Source organism: Eurosta solidaginis, chromosome 5 (assembly GCF_040869045.1).
Source record: "Eurosta solidaginis isolate ZX-2024a chromosome 5, ASM4086904v1, whole genome shotgun sequence".
Classification (NCBI taxonomy): Eukaryota; Metazoa; Arthropoda; class Insecta; order Diptera; family Tephritidae; genus Eurosta; species Eurosta solidaginis.
Window position 1 is genome coordinate 250,947,648 of NC_090323.1, and position 22,489 is coordinate 250,970,136.

General features: G+C 38.1%; 2 protein-coding genes across 3 annotated transcripts in view; one reads left to right on the plus strand and one right to left on the minus strand.

The window, feature by feature from the left end:
* The window catches only part of dpr20 (defective proboscis extension response 20), a 311,446-nt gene that overhangs the window by 88,933 nt on the left and 200,024 nt on the right, over positions 1-22,489 (minus strand). The window lies entirely within an intron of this gene.
* LOC137251760 (ubiquitin carboxyl-terminal hydrolase 8-like) lies at positions 4,151-5,150 on the plus strand. Its single transcript, XM_067786569.1, has 3 exons — positions 4,151-4,326; positions 4,480-4,809; positions 4,875-5,150. Exons 1-2 carry the CDS (start codon positions 4,223-4,225, stop codon positions 4,703-4,705), a joined length of 330 nt encoding a protein of 109 aa, XP_067642670.1. The 5' UTR covers positions 4,151-4,222; the 3' UTR covers positions 4,706-4,809; positions 4,875-5,150.

Here is a 22,489-nt window from a genome sequence, read left to right on the forward strand (position 1 = left end):
TCAAATCCGATTCCGACAACAATTGGATTCCATGACAGCCCTGATTGATTTAAATTGGTGTCATAAAACCGTATTGGTTTTGTTCTTTTCGCATGTAATTAAAAGCGATGTTCGAATCAGCTGTTTTGCGATGCACCGGCAATTTTGGTGTTAATATTTTTGGCAAAATTTTATAAAATAGTTGTTTTATGCATTTAAACAGAAATAAACAAAGTTATTGACATCAAAATGGCATCATCAGTTGTAGCATTTATATTCTTGGAAGAAGAAAGTTGCGAGAGGGTCAAAAGGAAAATTTTGAGAGATCGCAGAAATCCATTTAAGTTGCCAGAGACAGCTTAATTAAAAATATTTCTTAATGTGGGTTTCTAAATATTTATAGTGCCTTTGCAGTTACATTGCATACTATCGCATAAGCAAAGAGGCTTTCCGAAAGGTATTGAACAACATTGAAGGATGCTTAACTCGCTCGAAAATTCTGCCAGTGCTGCAACTAGCAGCTACGTTACGATCTTTAGCTGGAGGACCCTATCAAAGATCAGTTAGCAAGGATTCTAGCATTAGTGTAGGTAAAAGCACGGTGCCAACGATTTCAGATGATGTGCTTCGTGAAGCCCTTCGAAATATCTGTATGTTTCTCCATAAATTCAGTCAAAATACTTTTTTGCGTTGAATTTTTATGTTTTCCCCTATTAAGAATGAAAATATATGTAAATTTACATTTTTTTTTATAAAATAAAACCTTTATTTACTTACATTTTTAGAAAATACTCAACTGCAAGAGAAATACAACTAGGAAAAAATTAAATCCAACAGCATTTAACTGATTGGATTGCTTCCGATAGCAAAATCGATATTATCGGATTCTGTGACACCTAAAACCGACACTAAATCCAATTCGAACATGAAACCGATAACATTGGATCTCATGACACCAAAGTAATTATTTTGTCGTTTTCAAATCCGATTCTGACAACATTGGGTTCCATGACAGCCCTGAATAAGAGCCTCCCGCGATTTACAACCAGATTGACTGAATTTTGTGTGTGTTAGTGCAGTCGGGTGGCTTCGTGACACACGTATTTGTTGTCGGCTACACGTTGATGAAAATCAAAAATTTTTGATTTTTTCATTTGACGCTATCTTATTTGATAGTCGCGGGGTGTGATTGACAAAACGCAGTGTTGTATTTAGTTTGTGTCGATATTCAAAATGAACAAGTGCGCGGAAGAACAGCAATTCATATTAAATACATATTGAAAATTATCAATGTTTAGCAGCTTTATGGAATGTAAAGCTTTTATTATTATTTAATAAAATTTTTATTAATTTTTTTATTATTTAGTAAAACTGCTGTAGTTGCAAGTAACAAAAGTCATCATCCGATGACGGCATATTCACGTCCGAACTCTACGGTTTCTTAATGCAAATGTTGATTAATGGCTTTTTATTTGATAGTCGCGGGGCAAGCGTCAAATACCCGACACGCACACATACAAAAATTCAGTCAATCTGTTGTAAATCGCGGAAGGCTTTAAATCACAGATGAATGGATTTGCAACTCTTTGTTTGGAGAGAGCGCTGTCAAAATGCACATTTTTTATAACATTTGTCAATGATGCCACTCCAAACAAAAATGAATAGATCTGAATATGGGGATTTTAGACATACATTTCGGCGATTCCAATCATTTAATAAAATGATAGCCGTAAGATATTGATTTCTTTAAACTTATTTTACAATAATATGACTAGCTAAAGTCAAATATATACAAATCTAAGTAAAATTTACATTTTGATTAAATTAATTAGTCAAATATTGTAACGCATTTAACTCAAAGTGAAAACCATATATTATTTTGAAATTTCAGTAAATCGGACCTAAGACATAATAGTTAACTTTATTTAGTGGATCGGGCTTATCCTACATGTCTGACGTTCCAGGTTCTGTGATCGAAATGGACTGGTTGCATCGGGACTTCATATTTACAAAACCTGTTTTTAGTGATAACTCCTGAATGGGAAACAATATTTACCCTCCGCTTCGAACTTATAATATTTACACTAAAACAAGTATTTTTATCCTTTTTCCAATAATTTTTCAACGCTATTCTACAGTTGTAGGTCAAACTAAATTTTACCGAAATTTTTGGCCCGTTTTTCATTTTAGCTGGCACATTTTTTGTTCTGGCACCCGCTTCAGTTGGCGCGAGGAATTTATCTGATTGTTGCCAGCTCAAATTTGAGATAATTCCCTCGTGAGAGCGAAAAAGGGAAAATTTTAGAATAGCACCCCTCGAGCTCGGGGTAAAACTTGGTATCAAATGAAAGAGGGAGTTGTCCCGATCACAAATATATATATTTTAAAGTGCGCAAACTTATAATTTAAAAGTTATTTGTTGTTAAAATTTGCAAATTTAGCAAATTTCTATAGCACTTTAAATTACAATTTACACATCTTTCAAAACCTTAATCCACATACATATCTATATAAATTGGGAACGATAAACTTAAATTGCATTTTTGTATATTTCACATTTCATTTTTGCATTGTTTTTACTTATTATAAATGTTTTTATTAAATCAATCGCGCTTTTGTAGCAACATGTATATTTATATATATATATTTTATTGATGACATTACAAAGCTGTGCTGCCACATAAACAAAAAAAAAATCAAATATAAATATTACCTTACCACCTTTCAGTTAATAAGGAAAAAGGAAAATATATATTTTTACTACTCATTTTGAAAAACTGAAACACCTTTCCGCGTAGGCGGCCTTTGGCCGCGCTTATAAAAAATAACCCTGGGCTACGCCATGCCAAGTCCGGGTGTGTGGAGTAACCGTGGCTACCGCCACGGTGATGTCCTTCCGCATAGTACACCCTTCTGCGCAGAAGGACATCACCGGTTATACCACACACCCGTACTTGGCATGGCGTAGCCCAGGGTTATTTTTTATAAGCGCGGCCGAATGCCACCTATGCAGAAAGGTGTTCTACGCAGAATTACTGTGCATGGCGCAGCCGGTGTTGGATTGGCTAACATAACAATAAACATAAGAGTTATAAGGTAATATCAGCTCGTTCACGAATGCAAAAAAGAGCTTTTTCAAATTTTTGATAAATAAAGACTAGAAAATTTAAATATATATATCCATCAGATGAAAGGTATTTTTAAAGTTATTTTTCGATTCTGCACTTGTTCCGTTTTTTAGATGTGGCAGCACAGATTTGTAATGCCATAAAATATATATACGTATACACATATAAAAGTTGTATAGAAATTTGCAAACTTTAACAATAAATAACTTTTAACATTGTTTACTATATAGTTTGGCAGCTTAAGTAGAGGTTATGTTGCGAATAGAGTGGAAGGCAGTGGACTAGGCAGTCGAATGTCATATAATGAAGGAATGGTGTTCGGAGATTTTTCAAAGTTAAAAAAAAATGATAAAAGCTTTAATATAATTAAAACTATTGTTTTAATAACAACAAAAACGCCATATATATTCTGTAAACATAAATCTTTAAGGATTATCTCACTTTAAAATTTGAATTAAATAATCTAAAGTTTTTTTTGAAACTGAGTGGAGAACTGTGCGTGTGAATGTGCGAATTTTCACCGATCAGCTGTTAGTTGCGCTACTTGGTAAAATTTACAATGACTTTTAAACTATAAGTTTGCGCACTTTAAAATATATATATTTGTGATCGGGAGAACTCCCTCTTTCATTTGATTCCAAGTTAAACCCGAACTCGGGGGTGCTAAACTAAATCCATGGTTCAATTATGTACAGGTTGGCTCATCTCATCAGCTGATTTTATTTATGTCATTGCATGGTCGAAGGGATTGTCAAAAGGAGATGGCAAACTCAAAATGAAACCAACACATTGGCAAACATTTTACTTACACATACAAAAACTGCTAAGTTTTATGTTTCCATTCCATACCATTCGCACCAACACCAATACACAGATTTTGACAATTTGAACAGACATATTTTGTTGCTTTACAGATGAGCCAACCTGTATATAGTGCCGTGAAAAAATTGAGAGCGTAAACAAATGTTTCGTATCAAGTCATCTATGCATTAAATGTGAAAGCGTAAAATAACCGAAATTTCGTTTAATCAAGAAAGGCGTATCGTAGACACCCACCGCCCACAAACACCGGCTGGAGCGTAATTCATTGCAACAACGAAAATTCCATCGTAGCAATGCCGAAAATGGCACAAGTCAAAGATTTGCATTTGGGTAAAACCTTAAATGATTTGAAAAAACAAGCAGAAATTCCAGATGCACGCAGTAAGAAAACGCAAATGTAAGTACACTGTGTGTACTACACACACGCACATAATATACTAGGGCACGCGATAATAAGCAAACTAATGTATCTACAGTATTTACCTAATTGGCTAAGTGCCCAAAAAATAATAAAAATTATGAAATATATCCATTGCATACTTTTTTACAGTTTGGTGAGGTCCGCAAGAAAGTTAAGACGTGAAGCAGACAAACATTATAGAGAAGGCGATGAAGAGTTGGCGTATATATTATATATTAAATATTTCAATTTACTCCATTGTATAAACAAGAAACCTGACTACTCTGAACATAAGCAAAATGCACGCCAACTTTTGGGCGGCAATTCCAAGAATAATCTCTATGAACAAGCTAGAACTGTTACATTCATCACTTAGGCATAGTGTACCTATACCAAGTGTGTCAACTAAGCGATAAACGTCAAAACTACAAACAGCCTCGCTCACCTGATGCAAATCTCAGGTCTAGAGTTGCATTTTTGGTACGTAAGAGTGCTTCAAGCTGAGTTGCATTTAATAGTTTAATAAAACTTTGTATAATTTACAGATGTAATAGGTGCATATATTTCCGCGGAAATAAGAATACTAGATTTGTAGCCTGCAACAATGCGGAAACATACGGAAAGCAAAATTTATTTAAATTAGAGTCAAAATATAAAGCGCCACACGTGTAACATGAAAAAATTTCACTTCTAAGGCTGTTTACACAAATGCATAAGGGCAAAATTATATAAAACGCTTTGGTCACTTCAAAGCATATATGACACTACTTTATTTTTGCTTGGATTTCAAGATAAAAAAACTAACGAAACTTTATCGGAACTTCAAAACACAAAAAAAAATTTCTATTATGAAAAAGCGAGCCACTATTCCCCCATAATTAGCAAGTTTGTCATGTCTTTGTTTATGTTTTGCATTTTATTTTTACATTAACATTTTTAACAATAAAACAATGCAAATAACACATGCAAATTATTTCGATCTCTAATGGTTCACTTTTTCGCAAGAAACTTGATTCTAATTGTGTTTTTATGCACCAAATTTTCAAAATAAAAAAAAACTTTCATTTGTCTGAAAAAAATAAAGAAAAAACGGCCGAATGTCAAAAAAACCTATCGAAAAACAAACTGGCTCGTTTGTTTTTAATGAGAGGTTGTATTTTTATTGTATTTCGTTAGTTTTTTGAAATATAGTTTAGCGTAGGCACGCAACCAAAGCATTTATGTAAATTGTTCGATACTTCGCCCGACAGATGAATTAATGAATGCAACACAACCAAAGCGTCTGTTTAAATCCGCCTTAATTTTTGTAGCTGTAATGGTCCTGTAATTGCAAACAAATCAAACTCCTATATGACGCTACTTTATTTTCTATGTATTTTCTCTTATATTTTTTGTCGAGGGAGCCAATAAGGTTTCAATACTGGTGAAAGTATGTGAACTATATTTGAAAAAACTAATGAAATACAAGAAAAATTCAACGTAGGTCATAAAAAACAAACAAGCCAGTTTGTATTTCGATAGGGTTTTTTGACATTAGGCAGTTTTTTCTTTATTTTTTCTGACAAATGAAAATTTTGTTTTTAGTTTCAAAATTTTGTGCATAAAAACACAATTAAATTCAAAGTGTAAATTGTGTGTGCAAATGAGTTTTCAATAAGTGTACATTTTTCAGTTTTTCATAGTTAAGGAATTGACCTCCAGATTCTTTTGTTACACAAATATAGTGAACTTGGGTACAGAAATTAAAATTAAAAAGTTTTTCACAATAATTTAAAAAAACTCTACGTTTTCTCTGCTTTTACAATTAAAGGAGTAACCCTCCGTAATAAATTAAACTTTTAATGAAAATCAATAACTCTGAACTGAACACTTTTCGCCATAATATAAAATTAAAATGCTGTGGAACAGGAGCAACACTTTTGTGACTACATAAACCCTGTTTCAATATTTTACGTCTCCGCACAGAACCCTAATTGACCTTTTTCAACCGAAACAACAATGACAACCCAGATTTTCCCGCTATGTTCACTTAAGCGAGTGCCTGTCAGAAAGAAGTCAACACACTTGTACTTGTACACTATGGTGTACCTATACAAGTGTGTCAGCTAAGCGATAAACGTCAAAACTACAAACAGCCTCGCTCACCTGATGCAAATCTCAGGTCTAGAGTTGCATTTTTGGTACAAAAGAGTACTTCAAGCTGAGTTGCATTTGATAGTTTAATAAAACTTTGTAGTATTTACAGATGAAATAGTTGCATATATTTCCGCGGAAATAAGAATACTAGAAGATTTGTAGCCTGCAACAATGCGGAAACATACGTAAAGCAAAATTTATTTAAACTAGGGTCAAAATATAAAGCGGCACACGTGTAACAGAAAAATTTCACTTCTAGGGCTGTTTACGCAAATGCATAAGGGCAAAATTATATAAACGCTTTGGTCGCCTTAAAGCAAAGATAACGTATGGCGTTTCGATGTTTTTCGTATGGCGTTGTCAAAGCGTAGGCACGCAACCAACATATTTATGTAAATTTTTCGATACTTCGCCCGACAGATGAATTAATGAATGCAACACAACCAAAACGTCTGTGTAAATTCGCCTTAATTTTTGTAGCTCTGAAAGTCTCTTGCAAATAAAATTGTGCCGTTAGTGCAAACAAATCAAACTCCTATATGACACTACTTTATTTTCTATGTATTTTTCTTGTATTTTCTCCTATATTTTTTGTCGAGGGAGCCAATAAGGTTTCAGTACTGGTGTAAGTGTGTGAACTATATTTAAAAAAACTAACGAAATACAAGAAAAATACAAAGTAGTTCATTAAAAACAAACAAGCCAGTTTGTATTTCGATAGGGTTTTTTAACATTAGGCCGTTTCTTATTTTTTCTGACAAATGAAAATTTGGTTTTTAGTTTCAAAATTTTGTGCATAAAAACAACTAACTTCAAAGTTTAAATTGTGTGTGCAAACGAGTTTTCAATAAGTGTACATTTTTCAGTTTTTCATAGTTAAGGAATTGACCTCCAGATTCTTTTGTTACACAAGTACAGAAATTGAAATTAAAAAGTTGTTCACAATAATTTGAAAAACTGTACGTTTTCTCTGCTTTTTACACTTAAAGGAGTAACCCTCCGTAATAAATTAAACTTTTAATGAAAATCAATAACTCTGAACTGAACACTTTTCGCCATGATATAAAATTAAAATGCTGTGGAACAGGAGCAACGCTTTTGTGACTACATAAAATCTGTTTCAATCTTTTACGTCTCTGCACAGAACCCTAACTGACCGTTTTCAACAGAAACAACAATGGCAACCCAGATTTTCCCTCTATGTTCACTTAAGCGAGTGCCTGTCAGAAAGAAGTCAACACACTTGTACTTGTACACTACCCTACAAGACGGCAGTAACTAGTTCACCCACACATTCAAAGCTTTTTTCGCTCTCCACTAACACATCGATGTTTCTTGCTGTCATCGAAATGACAGCGTCATCTTAATACAATTTATTAATTATTCCGAGAAACATTTTAAAACGATGAAAAACTAAAATTGTGGTAATTAAACTAAAAAACTAAAAAAAGTGCTTGTGCTACGGGCTTTTAGGTGTGACGTGTGTTAGCTGTTTAGGCACTTCTAAATTAACCTGGCACATTAACTAGAGGCAGCCAAGTCCTCTTGCCACCAATTGGAATTGGAAGATTCGATTTCCAAAACCAAAAAAGTTAACGTTTTCAAGACAGTGCACAACCTAAACAAAGGTGGTATCAAAAGACGCGTGTTGAGATCCGTTTTTAGAATCTGAATGTTGTATAGAATCGATGGGATGGCCTAGAAGGTTTCAGGTGGTCATACTAAATCGCTCCCGGGGAGTGTCATCGCTACAACCAAAGCAACATTATTTACTCTGCTTTTCATTCATACGTATGTGTATTTTTAAATAATAAAAAAAATGTTATATTATTCTAATATATATCATCTCTGCCGGGGTGCGATTCAGCTGAGGATATGCCAAAACAACAAGAAACCTACAATTAAATGCAGATTCACGTGTCATTTGCCAAGGATTTACCGGTAAACAAGGTACTTTCCACAACCAACATGCTTTGGAATACGGTACAAAATTGTTTGGATGTATTTTCCCAAAAAAAGGTGGAACTACGCATCTTGGTTTGCCAGTATTTGCTTCGGTAATTTATATTGATTTGCATTGATTAAAAATTGCAATAGTAGAGTAAGTTCGGTAAATATGGCCCATGCGTATATTATGGCCCACATTAATATACTCTGAACCGCAAGTCCAAGAAGCCACGTTGTGACTTCATTTCGTACATTTTTCGTCATATCGCCACTCAGTATTGTTTAATCAGTGTAGTGACGCAGATGTGCGCGATACATTAGAAAATATTTTTTTCGTGATAACTTAAGACTTTTTTGGTGCATTTTCGTAAGTTTTTATCTCTTTAATTTTAATTGAAAAATATGTGTTATCGTGTTAAAAGTGTAGTGAATAAATATATATTTCTGGAAGTGGAATTAAATTTTAATGAACATCTCGTAATCTGTAGAAAAATATAAAAGTTTGGAAAATTACTTAGTGCGGACAATATGGCCCATTACGATATTGATAATATGGACCAGTAGGCCATATTTGACAACTTTTTATTAAGACGAGTAACGTTATTTCTTTTCTTTTGAAGGATTAAAATGACTTCAAATCCGACTTAAGATTCCAAAAAACGACAGGCGTGGAGCAAGGAGAATATGACTAAGGCAATCTCGGCTGCAAAAATGAAGAAGATGGGGTTCCTGAAGGCGTCTGAGGAATATAATGTACCGAAAACCACATTGCGCCGTTTATTTGCTGATCATGGACGACCTATTGATGAAGTTGTGGCAGCTAAGCTAGGAAGGAGGCGAAATTGTTCGGTCTAACGAGCAATGACATAAGATCACTAGCTTTTCAAGTGGTGCCAAAAAACAATTTACCAAACCGTTTTTCTATAGCGAAGGAAACAGCAGGAAGAGATTGGTTGCGTTTGGTTTTAGACGCCACTCGCCTTTATCGTTCCGTCAACCAACCAGTACATCTGTAGCTCGAGCAAAGGGGTTTTCTACAGAAAATATTGCAATTTTCTTTGATCTGCTCCAAAGGGAGATGGAAACATATAAATTTTCCCCCAATAATATTTATAATGTTGATAAACTTGGCTCTGAAAGGCAGGAAGCAAATTCGTGCCCTTGCTTCAGCTGAAAGAGGATCTTTGAATAAAGCCATTTTATGTATGAATGCAGGTGGATCGTTTATACCACCCATGTTTATTTTTCTCGGAAAAAAGACAATCCATTTCTAATGAAAGGAGCACCTCCTGGATCCATGCATGCTAATTATCCCTCTGGATGGGTTCAAACTAATTTATTCACCAAATGGTACAAGCACTTCCTTTCAGTAGTTAAAACTTTAGATGGCCATGCAAGTCATACAAGAAACACTGAAATCATAGAGCTAGCTGGAAAAAATCACGCGCGCATTCTCTCGATTCCTCCCCACTCAAGCCACCAAATTCAACCCCTTTGAAAAATATTTGACCGAGGAAATCAGGTGTTGGATTATAAATCATGCAAAAGCATTGACTCAATGTGACATTATTGAATTATTTGGTCGAGCGTACATGAAGGCTCAAAGTGGAAGAATCTTTGAACAAAATTAATGGCGAAAAACATATCACGAAGGGAAGGCCAAAATCTGCAAAATACAATAAAAAGCGAAAGACTTTAATAAGCATGGTACTTATGTGTAGAACAATTTTAACTAAAACAATGTTTATCTACTTTAAACTTATTTTTCAGAAGAAAGCCCAACATGTGGAAGAAACCTCTTCATCAGAAAGCGACAATTTAATCTTGACTAATTCACCAGATCTTAGAACTGATAGGTCCAACCAAGAAGATGCCAAATGTATCTATTGTTTATATTTATTTTCGGATGGCAAAGGAGAAGCGTGGATACAATGTGTTGTATACGCTATGTGGCACATGAACTTTGTTCAGCAAACGAAAAAGAATATTTCATTTGCGAATTTTGCTGCTCCTAAACTCATTTTAATATGGAACACCATAGTCCATATTTAACACGGGATGGTCCATATTATCTGTACATTTTTGCTATGGCTAAAATTGAAGTGCCTTACGTTTTTTAATAGTATCTTTTATATATTTTATTTTATTGACTATTTCTTATTGCATACTGAATTCGCAATATTTTCGAAAAATTTCAAAATAAAAAGTGAATTGAATAGCTTTGAATATAGGTTTTTATTCACGAAAAAGGTAAGGGTGGTCCATAAAAAATTTTTGCCACATCAACTAAATGATTTTTGGCTAAGAGCTGACAATAAAATTAACACAGAATATTTACTATTTCTTTTATTTTATTGTAACGTAGAAATAAAATTCTCTTTTAACAGCCACATATTATTTCAAATAATCTTTTCTAGTTATTTGGTAACATTTTCATACATTTCTGATAAATTTAATGATAATTATAAATTTTAATTATTCAATATAGAATGTTCGGATATCAAAGAGTGGCTTTACTTGCTTTTTTCGCTGCAAAATTTTTTATAATAATATCAAAATTTAACTGTCTTGCCAAAACTGATGCAACACAAAGCGTGGCAAGTCCTAAAACTCGCTCTTTAGATGAACACAATCTATGAAAGTCTTTCATTCTTGAAAGGACGCTGAAGGAACGTTCTGCACTAGATACAGTGACAGGTAAAGTGCAAAAGGTACGTAAACCAATACAAAAGTTGGGGGAAATTGTATACATATTTTGAAAATAGACGGCATTTAGCAATTCCAGTCGTGACAGGCCTTTATCAAAATTTGCTTCGTAAATGTGTTTCAAGTGAACTATTTCACATTCTAAGCTTTGAGAAATATCCGACTTGTATTTTTCGACAAATTTTGCTGCGCTCGCTCGAACCGTAGTTTCATCCATGTCTTAAATTGCCACAAAAAGGAAAACTTTTCATTCAAATTTCACATATCTGCAAATCGTTCAGTAATGCCAGTGATTCCCGAACCAACGATCACCAAGAATGTATTGTTTTTGAAATCAGACTCTGAATCATCCGTAATCATCTCATTTAAATTATCTTCAGAACGCCTTTTGGGGTTTCTCTTTCGAATGTCCGGAAACTTTGGCGAGATGTTCAATTGAATAGCAACTGTTTTGCATTCGTTTAAAATTGTTTCCCAGATCAACTTCAAATCAGGTAATAAGGCATCTAGATGTCGGACCTCAACATCTGTGGTGGCGTCTCTCGCTTGGAGGACCACGCTTCTTTCATTAATGGTAGGGTTTTGAACCAAATTGAGGACAGCAAGATACATTGGAACTTGTTGATGTACTTGAGAATGCCGGTAACATCGCCGTATGCTTGCGCAGTCAAATTTGGCTTTTGGCTGAAAGACTATGAAGAGAGCTAGGTACATTTTTTTTGAGGATGTCACATCGTTGTGGAGTGCTGCCGAAGAAAATAATTGCAGCCGTACAACATTCTGCAGCATCAACACCACATAAATTGAAAGCGTTTTTTTTTCTGAAATAAATTGTTGCCTAAGTAAATGGTAATACTCTACCCCATCGGGTTAGGGGGTCAGAATATACCCGCGGTAGGTATGCCTGTCGTATGCGTAAGAGGGGACTAAAATATCAGATTCCAGGGGCTGTGTAGCGCAACCCTGCAGGTTGCCAGCGCAATATATAGCTTCCCCAAACCTAATTGTCAACCTCAGATAACCGCGGCGAATCCTGTTTCACTAACAGACGAGGCTCATAAATCGTTCCCGAGATGGTCGGGCTAGCACCTCAATGGTGCTGTGGTACCGGAGCGTACCGGATCTGTATCCGGCAAAGGACCATCACATCGATAATACTCCTCAAAGCCTTCGGGGAGCAACCGTATCGCTACAACAACAGCAACAATAGAGTTACTCCTACCCCAGAAAATGGTCAACATTTATAGTGCATACAAAGAACATTTCAACTCACCAAATTCACTCATATTAACAGAGTATATGTGGAACTTAAGAGCGAATTGAGAGTTTCACAAAGTTGCACTGCCACACCGCCATTTTATACAGGGTAAAAGTGTAACGCTTTTGCGTTGCGAGCAGGCAAGAATTTTCACAAAAGAACGAAATACCCCGTAAAGGCGTTGCCTGTTTTTCTGAATAGAACAACAACGCTTGCGTAACACTTTATCCAGAAAAGAAAACGCTATCATAGCTGCGGGTTACACAAGGTGAGTAATCAGCATTCGAGTTTTTATCGAGAATGTGACGTAGTGCTCCGTTGTAAGCTCCTTTCATATTGGCGCCGTTATCGTACCCTTGTGCACGACAATCTTCAATCATGTATGGCAAATTAGATCAGCGATTTTCTCAGCAGTTTTTTGGTTACAGTTCACGAAAGCCAAAATCTGTTCTGGAATTGTAAATTTGTTGCTTTCGAATTGAAATGGAGTGAGCGCAAAATGAACGTAGTCAACGTGACTAGCATCAAGCATAGCATCAACGATAATAGCAAATAACTTAGCTTTCTTGCCTTGATCTAATATAGTTTCCCCCACATGCTTTGCACAAATTTCTATAAACTCGTTTTGAATGTCTGGGGAAAGATAGTGAACTTGTAAACGTTTGTGCTGATATTGTGAAATCCTTACTTTCTCCAAATGATCTCTAAGTATCGGATCATAATGGCTTATGAGATCTTAGATGCCCAAAAAATGTTCATCCTTTCGCTTTTAAAAAAAAATAGTATCCAAAATTCTATATAAAATTTCTTTCCACTTTTGAGTTTCAGTGATTAGCTGTTCATTGATGAGTGTATCAATTGTAGCCTCCTTTCGAATTAGGTTTTGTAAAGATCGCCATTGAATATAACATTTAATGTGATCTTCAGTATTTTCGTGTGATGACAGTTTAGTGTATAGCTTCTTCCATACCTGGAATTTCGAATATTCGCCAGGACAACAAATTTTAGGTCGATTTAAAGTATTGGTGCTTAACAGACGACATGGTAGGCAATAAAAAGCATTGCTACTGGCACTCCACACAAACCAGTGACGCTCCACTTTCTCTCCATTTGGCAAGATTCTGTTTAACAACGAGGTAGGAAATACCTCGTCATGACAATCACGTGGAAAAATAACAGGGCACTTTTGATGACCTCGACGAATTATTTCGTTGACTTCTTCAGATCGCAAAAACTCATTATTCACGGTACCGATATCGATCGAAGTCGTTTAAATAATCTAGACGTTGACACAGAGTTGGTGGTATTGCTGGAAGGCTTTTTGAAGATGAACCTTCATCAGTGTTACCACGAAAACTTTACGATTTCGGATTCATATAAACATATATTTTTGTTTGATGTTTTTATTGTCTCCTCACTGTTCGAGGGACCAGGTAAAAAATCATTATCAATATTCGTTGCTTTTGAAATTCGGCTTAAAATTTCCACATGGAACAACTAAAGACTCTCCTGAATTAAAAAAAATGTCTTAGTACCTCTAAATCGCGGGCCCCCCGAGAAATACCGGGCCCCCTGAGAAATATCGTGCCCTGCGCTTGCCAGGCTAAGGTTCCAGCTATTAGGAGTGATAAAGCTGTCAGATCTAGAAGCAGCAAGTGGCTTAAGTCCTAGGAAGCTTCTAGTATTTGTCAAGAGGACGGAGTTTTTTTTATAACATAGGTTCTGGTTCTTGATAGGGTTTTCAGCTTGGTCGTTAAAACAAACTTCTGGTAACACTACGGACTCATTCAGTCTATGGGAGATCCTCATGAACCGGCCACTTCAACCTAACCTATATTTTGTGTTTTGGTTTTTACGTTAGAATCTACCGGTTAAGTAAGCGATGTCAGCTAACTAAGCGCCTTCAAATGTAGATCCATAAGGGACATGAGGTCGCCAGAGCCTCGGCTGTTAAAGAAACAGGATTCGCCACGGGTAGGTGACGTTGACAATTGGGTTGGAGAGGCTATATATTGCGCTGGCAACCCATTGAAAGGATTGCGCTACAAAACCCCTTGAATCAATTTGGTATTTTAGTCGCCTCTTACGACAGGCATAGCTACCACGGGTATACTCTAAGCCCACTAACGCGCTGGAGCCATGAGAAGCGTGAGTGCACTTTGGGTGTCGCAAGGCAAGTTTCGTCGTGCCTGGTGTTGTTGGGTGAGCGGCCAGGCAAGGCAGCAGGGTACACATACACCATTCAGGAGGATACCCTCGCTGAGCCCAGAAAATCTGGGAAAATTAGATGTACTGCTCAGATCCAGCAAACGAGTATGTTCTGTACTGTAAACGTTTACTTTGCTGTCCAAAAGGGAATTGGTGCTCGGCACTGCTGCTAAAGAAGAACAGACGTAGTCATATCAATTCGTTCCCGGGTTACTCGGGGAAAGCAGTTTTAGCAGTACTTTGCCCGTTTCAATTTGCACATCCATTCAAAGAACTTCGCATAATGGATTAAACAGTCATCTGCATTTATTCGTTTTTGTTTTTGTAGCATGCCTAATTTACTATCTATTACCCCAACATCTATCAATTACCCTTGTTATAATCTTCGGGTACCCCCGCTACCGGAAGATGCCTGGGCATGGTGGAGGTTCACTTGAATTTACTTTACAGGTCCTGATTCTGGTTATCTGAAATCCCCTTGAGTATCTTGTATTTATTAAGCACTTCCGGTTATATTAAAAACTTATTATCTATCCTTACTGATATTCGTTTCTTTTTCATTCTAGGTAATTCGATTTGAGGATGTGGGCATAGCAATATTCCAGCTGTGGCTGTAAGAAGAACGTACATTTGCTCAAACTACAAGAAAACTGCGACAACTGTCCCTCGGCCTTTTTAGTATCATATGTAAGGCCCTACCACGCATATTATGGGAAAGGGTCAAGTTCAAAGGCTCAACATCACCTACAAATCGACTTTGATAGCACGAAATGGGGCTGCATATATTCCGGTATTATATCTAAAACACTCATATCTATGCAAACTGATACTAACAACACCACCCGCGCAGGACAAATTGAGCTTCGAAACTCAAAATGGTTTCAGAAAGGGCACGACTACGAATGAGTTTATGTCTTTACATATGTAGTTTGTACACATAAATATGCACATATGTAAGGTTTACTAGAAAATTAAGGAAATTATTTGTAAAAACCATTGTATACATTATTTATTCATAATTAAATATTATTTAAACAAAAGGGACGCGTTTCATTCATATAAAAAGCGAATTGACAGAAGATAAACGGTACGGGTAACCGATAGGCCAGTTATCGGTGTTGTTGTTGTTGCATATGTTTTGGTTAGCGATAACGAAAACATAACGATGAAGTAACTTAAAAATGTAAATAACATCGAGCGAGAAGGAATGTCGAAAACACAATAGGAAAGAGCGAGAAAGCGAGTCACACGTACACTATTTTGAGAGCGCATGCGTTACCTTTTTCACGACAGCAATGTAAAAGTCATTAAGCTGGAGTCATTGGTGCCGTATGTCGTATCGCTGTATCCGTATCCCTAACGTAATCAGCTGTTTATCGTTACGACGGTAAACCAAAACCCAATTGGTTGGCTACGATACGGTTACGACCTTAGCGGCACCAATAATCGATTGCATTGATTCTCATAAGGTTGGTCGAATCTGCTGTTAAAAGGTTACCGATACGGTTACCGATAAAGCACCAATGTCTCCAGCTATAAGACGATAATTGGTGAACAAGTTATTGGTGACGATGAAGTAATCGATTAGGTAACGGGTACCTGTCTTGTAGGGTATGCACGTAGAGCAATAAAGCAAACAAACGAACAAGTACATAACTACAATGAGTTGAGCACATCAGAGAAATTTGATCTCTTGAAAGCGGCTACACAGGGACCAGCAAGTTCAGAAGCATCATATGATGGTTGCTATATTTTGCAATCGTTGAATATTAGAAATTGGATATAATATATTAGCTTTCAAAGAACAGCATAATGGAAGTTGTTGTTAAGCAAATTAAATTTTACAGTGCGGCACATAAGTCTTTATTAGGAGCTCTTTAATTTTTAAAGAACTGCATACTTAAAATTTTGAGTTTGATATGTAAATTTTCTATATGGGTAATTAAATATTAAAGACTGCACAGAAACTTTTATTGGGAATTCCCTAATTTTACAGAGCAGCATACTGAAAATTCGTTTACAGATTTTTAAGTTTTACTATACGGATTATTAAAAATTAAAATCTGCATATGAATAGTCTCTACTTTTTAAATAAAAGTATACTAAAAATTGCGGCCGGGGTCTGTTTTACTACACGGGTTATAAAAATTTAAATCTGAAATCCAGTTAATAAAATTTACCAATAATAAAAGTTACGGATTATAGAAACATATTTTTTTTATTTGTTTTTGTAAACAGATACACATATCTAATCTAATCTAATATCTAATCTAATCTAATATTATCTAATATTATATTATAAATGGCAAAGTTTGGATGTGAAGATGTTTGGATGTTTGGATGTTTGGATGTTTGTCCAGACGTTTGTCTTTGTGACTCAATCACGCAAGAACGGCTGGACGGATTTGTATGAAATTTGGCATGCATATAGCCAATAGTCTAGAAGGATCTACTAGATATACATTTTTCAAAAGGGGCGTGGTCTCCGCCCCCTAGGAACAGTTATAATTTAATTATTATATTTTTTTGTCTTTGCGACTGAATCACGCCAGAACGGCTTCACGGATTTTGATGAAATTTGGGACAGAGATAATAGGCTACTGGCGAAATTTTTTTCGAACATGGAAAGGGGGAAGGGGGTCCCACGACCCCTTCGAATAATTACTTTTTAACAATTTTTACACATTATAACTTTACGTATACTGACCTTCACCAATATTACAAACTCAATGGGTGAAATAAGTCGAGGGCTTACAAAGTGAGCAGTGATATACCCCCCTCCTTTCCCCTCTCGTGCAAAATCTATAAATTGTTATAACTCAATGTAAATTTTGTCCTAAAATCAATAATTTTTGGTATCTGGCTTATACAGATCGAGATCTAAACATTTTTGGAAAAACGATCAGTGGTACTCTCCTCCTCCCGCCATCCGCCCTCCTTCAATTGTTTTTAATAGCCCGCTTTTATTAGCTTTACCTGTATGTTTCTTTGTAACTCTTCATTCGCTCCAACGCGCCTGTTGCCTTATTAACATGGTTTTATAATTATCTTCACCCTATTTGTAATCCCGTTTGGGTCATATCGAGACCCTTCCGGGATCATTTCTGGATGGTTTTCGGGATCCGTCCGCGATCCCGCCGGGGCCATTTCTGGACTTTTTCGGGACTATTCCGGGATTATTTTGGGACCCTTCCGGGATCATTTGTGTATAGTTTTCGGGATCCGTCCGGGATTCCGTCGGGATTATTTTGGGACATTTTCGGGACTATTTCGCGATCATTTGGGGACCCTTCCGGCATCATTTCTGTATGGTTTTCGGGATCCGTTCGGGATCCCTTCAGGGTCATTTTGGGACTTTTTCTCGACTTAATCGGGTTCCTTTGAGGTACCTTCCGGCATCATTTCTAGATGGTTTTCGGGATCCATCAGGGATCCCGTCGGGGTCATTTCTGGACTTTTTCTCGACTAATACGGGATAATTTGGGGTTGCTCCCGGCATCAGTGCTAGATGGTTTAGGGATCCGTCCGGGATCCCGTCTTGGTCATTTCGGGACTTTTTCTCGACTTATACGGGATCATTTGGGGTACCTTCCGGCATCATTTCTATATGGTTTTGAGGATCCGTCCGGGATCTTGTCGGGGTCATTTCGGGAATTTTTGTCAACTAATACGAGATCATTTTCTCATTTTCTCGACTTATACGGGATCATTTGAGGTACCTTCCGGCACCATTTCTAGATGGTTTTAGGGATCCGTCCGGGATCCCGTCAGGGTCATTTCGGGACTATTTCGGGATACCTTCCGGCATCATTTCTGGATAGTTTTCGGGATCCATCCGGGATCCCGACAGGGTCAATTCAGGACTTTTTCTCAACTAATACGGGATGATTTGGGGACCCTTTCGGCATTATTTCTGGATGGTTTTCGGGATTCGTACGGGATCCTGCCAGGGTCATTTCGGGACTATTTCGGGATCATTTGGGGTACCTTCCGGCATCATTTCTATATGGTTTTGAGGATCCATCCGGGATCCCGACGGGGTCAATTCAGGACTTTTTCTCGACTAATACGGGATGATTTGGGGACCCTTTCGGCATCATTTCTGGATGGTTTTCGGGATCCGTACGGGATCCTGCCAGGGTCATTTCGGGACTATTTCGGGATCATTCGGGGTACCTTCCGGCATCATTTCTATATGATTTTGAGGATCCGTCCGGGATCCCGTCGGGGTTATTTCGGGACTTTTTATCGATTGGTATCGGATCATTTGAGGACCCTTTCGGCATAATTTCTGGATGGTTTTCGGTAATTTCTGGACTATTAGGGGATCATTTGAGGACATTCCGGCATCATTTCTGGATAGTTTTCGGAATCCGTCTGGGATCCCGTCGGGGTCATTTCAGGACCTTTCGGGACTAATACGGGATCATTTTGGGACCCTTCCGGAATCATTTCTGTATGGTTTTCGCGATCCGTCGTGGATCCCCTAAGGACCCTTCCTGGATATTTTCTGGATGGTTTTTGAGAACCATCCGGGAGCCCGTCAGGGTCATTTCGGAACTTTTTGGGGACTATTTCGGGATCATTTGGGGTATTTTCCGGCATCATTTCTGTATGGTATTCGGGATCATTTGGGGTCCCTTCCGGCATAATTTCTGGATGGTTTTCGGTAATTTCGGGACTATTAGGGGATCATTTGAGGACATTTCGGCATCATTTCTGGATAGTTTTTGGGATCCGTGCGGGATCCCGTCGGTGTAATTTCTGAACTTTTCGGAGATTGTTTCGGGATTATTTTGGGCCCTTCCAAGATCATTTCTGGATGGATTTCGAGATCTGTCCGGGATCCCGTCAGGGTCATTTAGGAGTCCGTTCGAAATCCCGTCAGGGTCATTTCGGGACTATTAGGGGATCATTTGAGGACCTTTCCGCCATCATTTCTGGATAGTTTTCGGAATCTGTCTGGGATCCCGTCTGGGTCATTTCAGGACTTTTCGGGACTAATACGGGATCATTTTGGGACCCTTCCGGAATCATTTCTGTATGGTTTTTGCGATCCGTCGTGGATCCCCTAAGGACCCTTCCTGGATATTTTCTGGATGGTTTTTGAGAACCGTGCGGGAGCCCGTCAGGGTCATTTCGGAACTTTTTCGGGACTATTTTGGGATCATTTTGGTACCCTTCAGGCATCATTGCTTTGTGGTTCTCTGGATAAGTCTAGAATCGTGTCGTTGTCATTTCGGGTATTTTGGGACTATTCCGGGAATTTTTGGAGACCCTTCCATGGCATTTCTAGATGGTTTTCGGGATCTCTCCGCGATAGCGTCGGGGTCATTTCGTGGATTTTTCTGGATAATTTCGCGATAATTTGGGGATCCTATCAGGTTATCAGCTCATTTAGTTCTTTTTTTACTCAATTACAAAAATAAAATGTATTAGACAGAAACATCTTTTTAAACAGATAACTTGATAAGCAGGCTAACGTGAATATCCCATATATTTAATTTTCTCCTCGCGGACGGGGCCGCGGGTAAAGGCTAGTATATATTATAAATGGGAAAGTTTGGATGTTAAGATGTTTGGATGTTTGGATGTTTGGATGTTTGTCCAGACGTTTGTCTTTGTGACTCAATAACGCAAGAACGGCTGGACCGATTTGGATGAAATTTTGCACACATATAGCCAATAGTCTAGAAGGATCTACTAGCAATATATTTTTCAAAAGGGGCGTGGTCCCCGGCCCATAGGAACAGTTATAATTTAATTATTATATTTTTTAGTCTTTGCGACTGAATCACGCCAGAATGGCTACACGGATTTTGATGAAATTTGGGACACAGACAGTAGTCTACTAGCGAAATTTTTTTCGAACGTGGAAAGAGGGGTGGGGGTCCCACGACCCCTTCGAGAAATTATTTTTCATAATTTTTACACATTATAACTTTACGTATACTGGCCTTCACCAATATCACAGACTCAAGGGGTCAAATAAGTCGAGGGCTTACAAAGTAAGCAGTGACACCCTCCGCCCGCCCCCCTTTATCTCCCCCTCTGGTGTAAAATCCATAAATTGTTATAACTCAATCTAAATTTTCTCCTAAATCAATAGTTTTTGGTATCTGGTACATACAGAACGAGATCTAGACAATTTTGGAGGAACGATCAGTGGTCCTCTCCTCTACTCCCGCCATCCGCCCACCATCAATTGTTTTTATTAGCACGCTTTTATTAGCTTTACCTGTATGTTTCTATCTAACTTTTTATTCGCTCCAATGCGCCTGCTGCCTTATTAACATGGTTTTATAATTAGCTTCACCTTATTTGTAATCCCGTAAGGGTCATATCGAGACCCTTCCGGGATCATTTCTGGATGGTTTTCGGGATCGGTCCGGGATTACGCCGGGGTAGATTTCGGGACTTTTTCGGGACTATTTCGGGATCATTTTGGGACCCTTCCGGGATCATTTCTGTATAGTTTACGGGATCCGTCCGGGATCCCGTCGGGGTTATTTTGGAACATTTTTGGGACTATTCCGGAATCATTTCGGGACTATTTCGCGATCATTTGGGGACCCTTCCGGCATCATTTCTGGATGGTTTTCGGGATCCGTGCGGGATCTCGTCGGGGTCATATGGGGACTTTTTCGGGATCATTTGGGGGCTCTTCAGGCATCATTTCTGGATGGTTTTCGGGATCCGTCCGGGATATCGTCGGGGTCATATGGCACTTTTTCGGGGATCATTTGGGGGCTCTTCAGGCATCATTTCTGGATGGTTTTCGGGATCCGTCCGTGATATCGTCGGGGTCATTTGGGGACTTTTTCGGGATCATTTGGGGCTCTTCCCGCATCATTTCTGGATGGTTTTCGGGATCCGTCCGGGATCTCGTCGGGGTCATTTGGGGACTTTTTCGGGATCATTTTGGGGCTCATCCGGCATCATTTCTGGATGGTTTTCGGGATCCGTCCGGGATCCCGTCGGGTCATTTCGGGACTTTTTCGCGACTAATACGGCATCATTTGGGAACCCTTTCGGCATCATTTCTGGATGGTTTTCGGGATCCGTCCGGGATCCCGTCGGGGTCATTCGGAACTTTTTCGCGACTAATACGGGATCATTTGGGAACCCTTTCGGCATCATTTCTGTATGGTTTTCGGGATCCGTCCGGCATCCCATTAGGGTAGTTTCGGGACTATTAGGGGATCATTTGGGAACCTTTCCGGCTTCATTTCTGGATAATTTTCGGTATCCGTCCGGGATGCCGACGAGGTCATTTCGGCATTATTTCGGGATCATTTGGGATACCTACCGGCATCATTTCTGGATGGTTTTTGGGATTCGTCCGGGATCCCGTCGGGGTCATTTCGGACTTTTTCGCGACTAATACGGGATCATTTGCGGGCCCTTTCGGTATCATTTCTGGATAGTTGTCGGGATCCGTTCGGGATCCCGTCAGGGTCTTTTCGGAACTATTAGGTGATCATTTGAGGACATTTCCGGCATCATTTATGGATAGTTTTCGGGATCCTTTCGGGGTCCAGTCAGGTTCATTTCGGAACTTTTTCGGGATCATTTAGAGATGGCTTTCAGGATTCGTCCGGGAACCCGTCAGGGTAATTTCTGAACTTTTCCGAGACTATTTCGGGATAATTTTGGGACCTTCCCAAGATCATTTCTGGATGGATTTTGGGATCAGTCCGGGATGCCGTCAGGGTCATTTTAGTATTAGGTGATCATTTGAGGACCTTTCCGGCATCACTTCTGGATGTGTTTTCGGTATCCGATCAGGATCCCCTCGGAATAATTGCGGGACTTTTTCGGGATCATTTGGGGGTCCCTCCCAAGATCATTTCTGGATGGATTTCGGGATCTGTCCGGGAAAAATAAACCAAATCCAAAATCATC

Bases quoted from the DNA above. Each gene is read 5' to 3' on its own strand.
- LOC137251760 (XM_067786569.1), top strand. From the start codon at position 4,223: ATGCCGAAAATGGCACAAGTCAAAGATTTGCATTTGGGTAAAACCTTA. The intron at 4,327-4,479 runs GTAAGTACACTG...ACTTTTTTACAG, and splicing joins CGCAGTAAGAAAACGCAAAT to TTTGGTGAGGTCCGCAAGAA.